Consider the following 13,318-nt stretch of genomic DNA (forward strand, 5'->3'; position numbering starts at 1 on the left):
CAGCATCATCTTTTAAGATTTTAAATAGTTCAGCTGGAATATCATCACTTCCACTGGCCTTGTTATTAGCAGTGCTTTCTAAGGCCCATTTGACTTCACTCTCCAAGATGTCTGGCTCAAGGTCAGCAACCACACTACCTGGGGTGTACGAGACCTCCATATCTTTCTGGTATAATTCCTCTGTGTATTCTTGCCACCTCTTCTTGATGTCTTCTGCTTCTGTTAGGTCCTTACCACTTTTGTCCTTGATTATGGTAATCTTTGTACGAAATGCTCCTTTCATATCTCCAATTTTCTTGAACAGATCTCTGGTTTTCCCCATTCTATTGTTTTCCTCTATTTCTTTGCATTGCTCATTTAAGAAGACCCTCTTGTCTCTCCTTGCTGTTTTTTGGAAATCTGCATTCAGTTTCCTGTATCTTTCCCTATCTCCCTTGCATTTTGCTTGCCTCCTCTCCTCCGCTATTTGTAAGGCCTCGTTGGATAGCCATTTTGCTTTCTTGCATTTCCTTTTCCTTGGGATGGTTTTCGTTGCTGCCTCCTGTATAATGTTACGAGCCTCCATCCATAGTTCTTCAGGCACTCTGTCCACCAAATCTAAATCCTTAAACCTGTTCCTCACTTCCACTGTGTATTCATAAGGGATTTGATCCAGATTGTATCTTACTGGCCCAGTGGTTTTTCCTACTTTCTTCAGTTTAAGCTGGAATTTTGCTATAAGAAGCTGATGATCTGAGTTACAGTCAGCTCCAGGTCTTGTTTTTGCTGACTGTATAGAGCTTCTCCATCTTTGGCTGCAGAGAATATAATCAATCTGATTTCGATGCTGCCCATTTGGTGATATCCATGTGTAGAGTCTTCTCTTGTGTTGTTGGAAGAGAGTGTTTGTGATGACCAGCTTGTTCTCTTGACAGAACTCTATTAGCCTTTGCCCTGCTTCATTTTGAACTCCCAGGCCAAACTTGCCAGTTGTTCCTTTTATCTCTTGATTCCCTACTTTAGCATTCCAATCCCCTGTAATGAGAAGAACATCCTTCTTTGGTGTCATTTCTAGAAGGTGTTGTAGGTCTTCATAGAATTGGTCAATTTCACTTTCTTCAGCACCGGTAGTTGGTGCATAAACTTGGATTACTGTGATGTTAAAAGGTCTGCCTTGGATTCGTATCGAGATCATTCTGTCATTTTTGAGATTGCATCCCATTACAGCTTTTGCCACTCTTTTGTTGACTATGAGGGCCACTCCATTTCTACTACGGGATTCTTGCCCACAGTAGTAGATATGATAGTCACCCGAACTGAATTCGCCCATTCCCTTCCATTTTAGTTCACTGATGCCCAGGATGTCAATATTTATTCTTGTCATCTCATTTTTGACCACATCCAGCTTACCTCTATTCATGGTTCTTACATTCCAGGTTCCTATGCAATATTTTTCTTTACAGCATCGGACTTTCCTTTCGCTTCCAGGCATATCCGCAACTGAGCGTCCTTTCGGCTTTGGCCCAGCCGCTTCATCAGCTCTGAATCTACTTGTACTTGTCCTCCGCTCTTCCTCAGTAGCATGTTGGACGCCTTCCGACCTGAGGGGCTCATCTTCCAGCGTCATAACTTTTATATGCCTGTTGTCTTTGTCCATGGAGTTTTCTTGGCAGGGATACTGGAGTGGCTTGCCAGTTCCTTCTCCAGGTGGATCACGTTTAGTCAAAACTCTCCACTATGACCTGTCCATCTTGGGTGGCCCTGCATGGCATAGCTCATAGCTTCTCTGAGTTATTCAAGCCCCTTCGCCACGACAAAGCATTGATCCATGAAGGGGGATGGAACATTTAGTGAGATGTATAATGAGCGCCGCAACCCCAGAGTCGGTCACGACTGGACCTAATGGTCAGGGGTCCCTTTACCTTTACCTTTATAAACCTGAAAAGCATATTTATTTATTTTTTTAAAAGAAATTTGTCTCTGCCCTTCATGGGGAATTTTGTGGGTGCTTGGGCATCCAGGACCCCAGGGGAGTTGGCAGCTATGCATGTCAGGATCAGGGCCGGATTTAGGTTTCATGAGGCCCTGTCCTTTGTCAACAACAAATTGTCGCTGTTTTTTGTGTTGAATATATGCTGCATGGTAATTTATGGACCTCATAGGTATCTCAAGCCATTTGCACAAAACAAAATATGTATTTTATCAAAGTAATTGTTGAACTGGAATACAATTAAGAATAAGTACTGTATATGAATAGTGAAATAGTTATTAAGCTCTAACTTAAAATGGTTTTTTTATTCATAACAGACTTAATAACGCCAACCCATTGGCATTTGGCAATAACAAAAGTTCCTTTAGGATCACAATTTACAAAGACTCATAATCTAGTCTCTAGAAACATGCAATAATAAGAGGTGTAAATATATGACGCAAACGACTAATAATTATAAATAGCTTTATTAACATGAAATTAAATGTCATAGCCTGTACAATGCAATTGTAGTTACCGTAATACAATGCATTTCTTTAATATAATATCAATACCACCATAATAGTCCACTGATGGGCGGGGCAGTGACTTACATCATAGGAGCCCACAAAACACTGTTGCTGTATTTAGGTTTCATTGTATTCGTGTTTTTTTTATCTTACGTATTTTGGAAATGTACATCCAGTTGTTGTTTTTCTTTATTTTAATTTTTTTTGGGGGGTGGGTGGGTAAACTACAGTACAGCTTGTTTAGCTTATACATACAGGTGAAACTCGGAAAATTAGAATATCGTCGAAAAATGCCATTATTTCAGTAATGCAACTTAAAAGGTGAAACCAATATATGAGATAGATGCATGACATGCAAAGCAAGAGATGTTCTCAAGCCTTTATTTGTTGTCATTGTAATGATTTGTCGTTAGGCGGGTCAATTATAAATGGAATGCAATTAATGAAATGTAATAGCGATGTTTATTTTTGTATTATTGTAACTACTGTATTTGTTTTATTACTGTGGAATTTCCAAAAGAAAGCATTTGTAAAGAAAAATAAAATAATAATAAGTTGCATTACTGAAACAAATGCACTTTTCGACGATATTCTAATTTTTCCGAGTTTCACCTGTAAATCCGGCACTGCATGTCAGGATAAACCCCTTAGCATCCTTTACCTGGCGAGGGAAGGAAGACGCGTCTCCAAAAACGCGCGCGCGCCCCCCTCCTTTCCGACGGCGCCGTTGCCCTTTTAAGAGAGCAAGGCGATGCAGTCGAGGAGGGAGGGTGCTCCTTCCTCGGAAGAGCCACTGAAAAAAAAGAGGCTTTTTTTTTAAGGGGGGGAGAAAGAGAGAGAAGCAAAAGCAAGGAAGAGGAGGGAGGGAGGGTCTTCTGCAGCCCGCCCGGAGGAGCCATCACCGCGGCGTCGAGCCTGGCGCGCCCGCCGCTTCCTGGAGCCGAGGAGCCTCGAGGGCGCCATGCGGCGATGCTCCCCGGGGTGGCGGCGGCCCCGATCCTGCCTCTAGCTGCAGGTGCGACCCCCCTCCCTCCAGCGGCGCCGGAGAGACCCCCCAGCCAGCCATGTACCCCAAGGGGAAAGGCTCCGGCGTACCTTCCGACGGGCAGGCGCGAGAGAAGTGAGTTGGAAACCCCCTCCCCCTCCCCCCCAAAACCCGACCACCCCGACAATATCGCATTCTTTGGAAATCTAGAGGACCCACGCCCCCCCCCCAATAAAATCAGCTCAGTGCCTCTCAGCCTAAACCCTCCCCCCCTCAAAAAGAAAGCATTCCTAAAACTTCCAAGCTGGAGTTTCGCCTCCCCAAAAGACCCCCCCTGCAAATCTGGGGGTCTCCCCACCCCATATCAGCTGCACTCACCTCCCCCCACCAGAGAAACACCCACTCCTGAAACTTCCTCGCTTTTCAGACGGTGGGACCCCCTCCCAAACATCAGTTTCCCCCAATATCAATTTCCCAAGAAATCTGGGCGCCCCGTCTCCCCCCAAATCAGCCCACTTTCACTCACCCCCCCTCCCCACTCCGAATGCGCTCCCGAAACTTCCCAGAGGGAGTTTTACTATCAGGCAGCGGGACCCCCTCCCCCAAAAGACAGCCCCCCCAAAAAAAACATCAATTTCCTTTGGAGATTTGGGGAGCCTACTTCCCAGAATCAGCCCAGATCCTCTCTTCAAACTTCCAGTGTCGAGTTTCCCAGGCGGAGGAATCCCTCCTTCTCCATGAATCAGAAGTGGGGGGGTGGGGGTTCAAAGCTGGGGGGGTGTCCTGACCTGCCTCCCCACCCCTTTATTTCCCTACCAATTCATGGGCTCTGTCAGAAGGAAAAATTAGTTTTTGGGTGGAACTCTGGGTTTATGAGTGGTTTCGTGGACAGGGCCACAACAGAGAGGGGGATTTTGAAGTTGGGGGGCATAGAGAGGGTCTCCAAGTATTTCAGGGGGAGGTGAAAAGAAGGAGTGGGGGCAGAGTGTATGTGTGTGTCCCCCCCAAAAGATGGGTGTGCACTGAACAAGGGCTAATGGCAAGTTGGCTACAGCACCAATCTTCCTCCCCAGTTCTCCGCCCGCCCCCGCCCCAAATTCAGCCCCAAAGGGGAAACTCTGAGCAATGGTGACGACTAAGAATCAAGCCCCCATCCACAGGCGCAGTCTACCTGCAGCTTACCAGGCACTAAGCAGTGGATTGGCCATCCCCACATAGGGAGTTTAGGATCTGCATTTCGAATTCAAATGTCTCTGTGTTGCATATTTATATTGATTTTTTTTTGGGGGGGAGGGGGTTATAGAATCATAAAATTGTAGAACTGGAAGGGACCCCTAGAGTCATCTAGCCTAACACTCCACAATGAAGCCACTCTCTAACCAGCTGAGCTACTACGGTATCCAGTTGTTGTTTATTTCGCTGTAACAATTTTAGTTTCGTTCCACTCCAGAGTTTGCCAAAATGATTTTTTGTTTTTTCCCCCGGGGGAAATGTACTGTATATTGTTTTTTGCCCTTTATCCGAGATGCCTTGCTTTGCAGAGTTAGAAAGGGACCCCAGAAGTCATCTAGTCCAGCCCTCTGCAATGCAAGAAATACAGCTCGTTCCGCGTTATGTTTTTTCTCCCACAAAGCGGCCTATAAATTTATTAAATAATACTGATCACATGTGGCATTCGGAGTCTCCGCAGGCCAGGTGAATTGTCCCCACCCAACAGAGCCTGGGGGTTGGGGGGAGTCTCAGTTAAAACCCCCAGCACAGGGGAGTTTGTGCTCTTCCCTGGACCCCCAACTCCCTCCATCGCTGACCATTGGCCATGCTGGCTCTTTGGGAGTTTGAGGTACCCAACACCCAGAGAGGCTTCCTACCCCACATCCCTGGGGTAAGATCAGGCCCAGAGGGGCAGGTCCAGTCTGGTTGCCCCTGTGTCCAAACAGCTGCCCCCCCCATTGGGGAATTGACTCTCCCTACAGAGACGGACTTTGCTAATATGCTGCCCTGAGCGGGGACAAAATATGGCACCCCCCAAAAAAATATATACAGCTATATTCATACAGGTATCTAATGAGAAAAAGGGACGCGGGTGGCGATGTGGGTTAAACCACAGAGCCTAGGGCTTGCCGATCAGAAGGTCAACGGTTCGAATCCCCGCAACGGGGTGAGCTCCTGTTGTTCGGTCCCTGCTCCTGCCAACCTAGCAGTTTGAAAGCATGTCAAAGTGCAAGTAGATAAATAGGTACCGCTCTGGCTAAGCTGCAGGTAGACTGCGCCTGTGGGTGGGGGCGTGATTCTTAGTCATCACCATTGCTCAGTTTCCCCTTTGGGGCTGAATTTTTGGGGGGCGGGCGGGGAATTGGTGAGGAAGATTGGTGCTGTTGTCAACTTGCCATTAGCCCTTGTTCAGGTAAGGTAAACGGCGTTTCTGTGCGCTGCTCTGGTTTGCCAGAAGCGGCTTTGTCATGCTGGCCACATGACCTGGAAGCTGTACGCCGGCTCCCTCGGCCAATAAAGCGAGATGAGCGCCGCAACTCCAGAGTCATCCACGACTGGACTTAATGGTCAGGGGTCCCTTTACCTAACAAGAAGATTCATAAAGAAAGCCAACTGCACCAAAATGAATTAGAGTGGTACCTTGGTTCTCAAACGCCTTGGTTCTCAAACAACTTGGAACCCAAACAGGGCAAACCCGGATGTAAATGTTCCGGTTTGAGAACTTTTTGTTTTGAGTGTTACGCTGAGGTCTGTCTGTTTTTGCTATTTATTTTGGTTTTGGTATTTTGCGGCTCTTTTTTGTGTTGTTTTTGTGACTGTGTGGAACCCGGTTTAGCTACTGATGGATTGATAGTGTGACTGCAGTACATTGTTTGTTGCTTTCATTTTATGGATCAATGGTCCCGTTCGATAGTAAAATTCATGTGAAATTGCTGTTTTAGGGGTTGTTTTTAAAAGTCTGGAACGGATTGGTCCGTTTTGCATTGCTTTCTATGGGAAAGTGCGCCTCGCATATGGAACGCTTTGGTTTTGGAACAGACTTCCGGAACGGATTAGATTTGAGAACCAAGGCGCCACAGTATTGTGAAAATAGGAAATATATGCTGCTGTTGCTGTTGTTGTTATGTTAGCATCCTGTATAGTAAAAGCTGTTCAGCAGTGGAACAGACTGGAGGTGATGGAGTCTCCTTCCTTGGAGGTTTTTAAGCAGAGTTTTGAAGGCCATCTGCCTTGGATTCTTCAGCTGAAGTTCCTGCCTTGCAGGGGGTTGGACTAGATGACCGCTGGGGTACCCAAATCTATGGTTCTATTTCCTTTTTGTTTTGTTTTCCTTGTTTTGTTCGTGTTCTTATTATGCACCATGTGCTTTGTTATCTTGCATTTTCATGCTGCAAACTACCCTGAGTTCTGCAGTTGGAAGAGAAGTAGACAAATTTAATCAATAATAATAGTGATATTTTTGGGGCCCCGTCTGCTCAGCACCTGGCTCAGGGAAAGCGCTAAAATCCGGCGCTGCTCCCGGCTTGTGATATTCCCCAGAGGAGTTTACTGCCTCTGACAGGGGAGGGTAGAACATTGCCTGAGGTCCTTTTCCCCTCTCAGAAGAGAATGCCTCTTTATGAAATAGTATCTCTTTGCACTAACCCTGAACATTGGTCCTGCTGGCTGGCCAGCAATATTTGAAAGGGGCCGGATACGGTCCTCATCCCCACCCAAAGGATTTTCTGGGAATAGGTAGAAAGGGGGCTTTGGGGAGGGGGAGCGTAATAGAATCAGAAACCATAGAATTGTAGGGTTGGAAGGGACCCTGGCGGTCATCTAGACCAACCCCCAGAAATGACGGGGTCAAACCTGCAACCTCGCATTTTCTGCACCCTGCTCTCACCAAACTGAGCTACCCAGGCCTGGCAGGCCCTTGACTGATGCCTCTCACCCCTCCAGGTTGGCGTTGTACGTTTATGAATACCTTCTTCACATCGGGGCACAGAAATCGGCACAGACCTTCCTCTCGGAGGTGAGGAGAGAGGGGTCTGGAAGACGGGAGGGGGCGGAGATGTACCGATGTACCAATTTATTTTATTTTGTGGAGTGGGGGGGGGACACAAATAATGCACTGAACGCATGAGTCATTTGACTGGCAAACGTTCTGCATGCCAAGCAGCTTCTGTTACCTGTGAAGCAATGGCGCACCCTCTAAAAAATAAATTTCTAAGTCTCCTTTCCTCTTGGTCCGAGGAAAGAGCTGTGTTTTTTTTTAATAACGTGTGCCAAGGAGTGACATTCTGCATGCCAAGCAGGTGTTCTGATCTCCGAGGCACATCTGTGTCGTTGTCCCCCCAACCTCAGGGCATCCTTCCCTTTGCATTCTCCCCTAGAAGCTTCCCCTGCTTGGAATACCAAACCACTTTTTTTCCTCCAGCCTGTCTTAACCGGGTTGTGGGGTGGGTTTTTTTGGGGTGCCAGATCCGGTGGGAAAAAAACATTACGCTCGGAGAACCGCCCGGATTTCTGCACGCCTGGTGGTGGTGAGTACGTTTTACATCCTTCTCGAAATAATATAATAATAATAATTTATTATTTATACCCCGCCCATCTGGCTGGGTTTCCCCAGCCACTCTGGGCGGCTTCCAACAGAATATTAAAATACAATAATCTATTAAACATTAAAAGCTTCCCTAACCAGGGCTGCCTTCAGATGTCTTCTAAAAGTCTGGTAGTTGTTTATTTCCTTGACATCTGGTGGGAGGGCGTTCCAGAGGGCGGGTGCCACCACCGAGAAGGCCCTCTGCCTGGTTCCCTGCAACCTCACTTCTCGCAGGGAGGGAACCGCCAGAAGGCCCTCGGTGCTGGACCTCAGTGTCTGGGTTGAACGATGGGGGTGGAGACGCTCCTTCAGGTATACTGGACCCGAGGCCGTTTAGGGCTTTACAGGTCAGCACCAACACTTTGAATTGTGCTTGGAAACGTACTGGGAACCAATGTAGGTCTTTCAAGCCTGGGGTGGGCGGGGGGCTGGAGCTGTCAAAGGGGTGTATGTGTGCCGCCACTCTAAGGTAGACTGCCCCTGTCTATGTAGGCTCCATTTCGGAATCATAAGAAACTAAGAAGGAGCCAGTGGCTGGGTCAGGCCAAAGGAGGATGCTCCCCATTTTGTACTCCACAGCATCGCTGCCCCCAACAGTGGAGGGAGAATGTCGGCTAGAAACTGCTCCACGACTTTGCCCAATCCTAGAACCCTAGATTTGTAGAGTAGGAAGGGACCCCGAGGGTCATCCAGCCCAACCCCCCGCCGCCCCCGCCACCACCGCAATACAAGAATCTTTGGCCCAAGGTTGGACTCAAACCCACAACCCTGATATTTCATGTTAAAGCTGTCAGTGGCCGTCACTGCCTCTGTTCCACAGTTGAACTCGAACTCCTTCCTTTTGCCTTTCCTGACTCCCACTAAGTTCTCGTGTTACGGCAGAGGGAGAAGGACATTTCTTCATCCAACCTTCTCAAAACTGGGCATAGATTTATAGGCCTCGGTCATGTCAATCATGCACGCTCCCCCCAAATGCCTTCCCCCCCCGAAATCCCCAAACCTTATTGGAGGCTTACTCCCCAAATCTCATGAAATAGTGTGCAAGCTTTGCAGTAACGCAGAACTCTTCATCAGACTAGAGGTTTGAAAACCCAACGTTTGTGTGAGTTTGGGATTTCCACCATATAAAACACTTCCTAGGTCCGTGATGACTTGTGCCAAAAAATGATTAGGCAGAAACCCTCGATCGTGGTACACCCAGGGTCAGGAAGCTAGGCTTCCCGTGCCGTTAGGACCTATGTTTTCAGAAAAAGAATAGAAAAGAAAAGAGCAAGCCTGTTTAAGTTTCTAGTCCACAGTGTAGCCTCTTGAAACAATTTTATTTTTCTAAAAAAAGAAGGTTAATCAGTTTAAAACTACAAGAAAGAAGATTCCACCTAAACATTAGGAAGAACTTCCTGACAGTAAGAGCTGTTCGAAAGTGGAATTTGCTGCCAAGAAGTGTGGCGGAGTCCCCTTCTTTGGAGGTCTTTAAGCAGAGGCTTGACAGGCATATGTCAAGAATGCTTTGATGGTGTTTCCTGCTTGGCAGGGGGTTGGACTGGATGGCCCTTGTGGTCTCTTCCAACTCTATGATTCTATGATTCTATAAATAATATTTATTTATTGGATTACATTTGCCGTCCACCTTCAGGCTCCTCCACCCATTCCTCATGTTATCTTAACGACAACCCTGCGAGGTAGGTTGGGCTGAGAGTGAGTGGATGGGCACCCCAGCGTCACCCAATGGGAGCTTCGTGGCCCATTGTGACGGGATTCGAACCCTGGTCCCTTCCAGACCCTGGCCCGACACTCTGACCCCTTCACCAACGCCAGCCTAGAAGTAATTAACTTGATGGCGCTGCTGTACTAAATTTTGCATCACCCCGTCAAGGCGATGCCTGCATCACAGGGGCTGAGCTAGATGTCCCCTGGGGGGCCCTTCTGTCTCTACAATTATGTGATTCTAGGCAGTTGTGAAGTCCAGCTTCCTGGTGAGCTGCAGTTTTAAGAAGTGGGGGAGCAGAATTTTTAAAAAGAGCTTGGCGTTGGAAAGTAGATTAAATAGGAACCCAGAAATTTGGGATCCCCTCCAAATTTGTGCCAAAGTTTTGTACCCGGGGGTGGGGGTGGGGTGGGCTTGCTTTGTCGTCCCCCTTACAAACCGTGTGATTGATCCATCAAACCGGGGTTTGCTGTTAACACCCGAAAACCCAACGTTGGCCAACAACGGTACGAAACGAGTTCAAAACTTTGCCACAAGTTTTTTGGGGGGAGGGAAGAGATCCCAGATTTGGGGGGTTCCTGTTTAATAAAGCTTAAGTGTAGTTCCCCCCCTCCCTTCGGCTTCTGGCTTCAGGCACAACTGGAATGCATTCAAAAGCTCCTCTCTCTCCCCTGCTTCCTCGCTCCTCCCCCCCTCAAAAAAAACCCCGGAAATATCCCCTCCCTGCCTGCCCTCTACAGAGTCTGGCTGCCTTGCTTCTCCACACATGGATATAATTTGGAACGGAGGAAAATAAACTGCCTCAAATTTTTTTTTTGGGGGGGGGACGGCGGCAGAGGAAAATTGAGGGGCTGAGACCTCCAGCTGATAAATGTGCACCCTTTTTGTCTCCCTTCTCCCAGCCTCCTCACCCTCCAATTTCTCCTTCACATGGTGCCACGCTTTTTTGTTGTTGGGGGGGAGACGAATGGGGTTTGCATCTATTTGTGTGTGTGTGCGTAATCCTTCCTGGCAGCCCCCCAACACTCTAGTCAAGGGTCAAATATTTCCTTGCTTTCTCATTCTCTCCATCCATCGCTTTTCTCTGTCTCTACCCCCCCCCCAAGTCTTTCTTTTTCTTGGTTTCTTTTTATTAGTGGCTACTTGCCACACTGGCTATGCTCCCCCTTCTTCTGCCAGAGGCAGCATGACTTCAACGAACATCAACGCCAAGCAGGGAGAGCAGCTTGCGCTGCCGAATGACAGCGTGACGACTGCCTTCCCTTTCTATTTCTATAGCAAGATGCATATAACTGTACAGTCGTTCCTTGGAAGCCGAACGGAATCCGTTCCAGAAGTCCGTTCGACCTCCAAAACATTCGGAAACCAAAGCGCGGCTTCCGATTGGCTGCAGGAAGCTCCTGCAGCCAATCGGAAGCCCTGTCGGGACATTTGACTTCCGAAACTAGTTCGCAAACCGGAACACTCACTTCTGGGTTTGCGGCGTTCAGGAGCCAAAACGTTTGGGAACTAAGCTGTTTCGAAAACCAAGGTACGGCTGTAAACAACTAACTAACTAACTAACTAAAACATCACTCCAAAATAAATTCTTCAATTTTGTTTGTGTCCCCCCACCCTGGATCCCCCACAAACAAGCCGGTTCCTTTTCCGTTTGTAGAATCATCCTATACCAGGCACATCCAAAATCCGTTTCGGGGGCCTAATCCGGCCCACCAGTTGGTTTAATCCGGCCCCCAGGGCAGTATATGTCCTGGGTAAAATCCTTTAAAAAGCTCAACAACTTCAATCCTAAAAAAAAGCTCAACGGCTGTGTCCGGCCCTCGCGCATGTTGATTTCATCAAATCTGGCCATCTTTGAAAAAAGTTTGCCTTATACACTTGTGTATTTGCCTACCCTCAACCACCTCTAGATAAGATCACACTAAATCAATTGTTTCCTCCCTGCCCCCCCAAAAATACAAATTCATTATCCCAGAAAGTTTGGTGGACATTGGAAAAGGGTGGGATTTTCTGTGCCCCATGGCCTCAGCCCAAGCTGGCCTTCAGGGTCCCTTTCAATTCTGTGGATTGCTGAGACCGCCTGCAGGAGCGTCGTTCGGCGTTCCCCGAGTTAGCGAGGCCCATAAGAGACCGAGTCGCCGTCGTCCGGCAGAACTCTGCCACTGGAGACGCAGCAGGGGGCTTCCTGTTTTAACATCCCGACAGCGCCTGCTGAAAACTTGTCTATTCCACCAGGTCTGTGCGGGCAATTAAGAAGACGTCTTAATAAAGATTAAGATTAATTAATTAAGATTGGCGTCTGCGGTTTTGTTTTGTTTTTTTAAAAACTTTATAAGAAATATTTTTTCTTTTAAAGTTATTTCATTTTAGAACGTATATAAAGCACTTTGGCCCTTTGCTCCCCCCACCCTGATGGGAAGGCGGCCCTCCCAGAGCTGGGTGGGCAAATTAGTCTTGATCTAGTCTAAGACAGAGCTACATCTCTTTGTGGCCTTGGCTGTATCTAAATTCTGCCCCCCCCCCGTCACCCCGCAGTGTGTTCTGGGACCTGTACTGCGCTGCGCCCGACCGGAGGGAGGCGTGCGAGCACTCGAGCGAAGCCAAGACCTTCCACGATTACGTGAGTATGCACGTTTGCCTTCTCAAAGGCATGGCACGCGAAGAAGGCGCGAGGAGGAGGGACGAGGAGGGGGGGAAGCAAGGCCAGGCACCGATTCTTCTTGCTATAACGTTCATCAGGGAGAAGTTTTTGGGAGGGGTGTGTGGGGGGGAATCCCCCAATAATAATAAACGATTTTGTCAATTGAGGACTTCCCAGGTGTGTCTGACTACAACTCCTCATCTGGCACTCCCCAAAACATCTGGTGGGCTCCAGGTTAGCAAATAACCTCGCAGCTGGTAGAGACCCAAGACATTTTCTGTTTTGGCATTTCAAGTGCCTCTTTTGCCCAGGCCTGTGCAGGCAATTAAGAAGAAACCCTCCCGCAATGGTTAATTGCCATCCCTTTTTAATTTTCTCACAGTTTTTAATTTTTATTTTTTTATTACCGTTTTATATATTTTTTATATATATTTCACTGCTGTAAGCCCAAAAAAATATGACGTGGCAATATACAAGTTGGATGATTATAAAACCACAGGATATTTTTTTGGTGGGGGGGGGATCTGAAAGACCATTTTAAAATCGGGGGGGGGGGATGTGTCAGCCTCGAAAACTAACAATGAGGAAAGATGCATTGGCAGGGAAAATTAAAATTGCCTGTAATTGGGGGATTGGGGGGGGGGGAGCGAAGGATAGGAAGAAAAGAATTCAGCGTTCTTTGGTCGACACTCTCTGTTTTTCGAGAACGAGCTCTGGATCCTTCCTGTGTGGAACTGCAGGGCTGTGTGGCTGCTTCTGTAGGTGGCTGGCATCTCTACACCTCGCACTGAGCATCCTTCCCTGCCGGTTTCCATGGAAACCGCATCCTCTCTGGACCACCTTTCCTCCAGCACACACACACACACACACACACACACACACGCAGAGACCCACAGCCCCCGGCTCTGCCTGCCTCCCCCCTTCTCTCTCTCT

General features: G+C 47.8%; 1 protein-coding gene across 3 annotated transcripts in view; it reads left to right on the top strand.

Moving 5' to 3' along the window:
* Positions 1-3,291: 3,291 nt before the first annotated feature.
* The window catches only part of SSBP4 (single stranded DNA binding protein 4), a 32,293-nt gene continuing 22,266 nt past the window's right edge, over positions 3,292-13,318 (top strand). For 2 of the 3 annotated variants that reach the window (XM_060275348.2, XM_060275349.2), the window contains exons 1-4: positions 3,292-3,598; positions 7,397-7,469; positions 7,919-7,980; positions 12,280-12,364. In XM_060275348.2, coding sequence (XP_060131331.2) covers positions 3,543-3,598; positions 7,397-7,469; positions 7,919-7,980; positions 12,280-12,364 — 276 coding nt within the window. In that variant the 5' untranslated portion in view covers positions 3,292-3,542. Of the gene's footprint in view, positions 3,599-7,396; positions 7,470-7,918; positions 7,981-11,630; positions 11,980-12,279; positions 12,365-13,318 lie in introns of those variants that run through there. The other variant, XM_088673033.1, reaches the window with a different exon arrangement.

This window comes from Zootoca vivipara, chromosome 6 (assembly GCF_965207765.1).
Source record: "Zootoca vivipara chromosome 6, rZooViv2.hap1.1, whole genome shotgun sequence".
NCBI classification, from domain to species: Eukaryota; Metazoa; Chordata; class Lepidosauria; order Squamata; family Lacertidae; genus Zootoca; species Zootoca vivipara.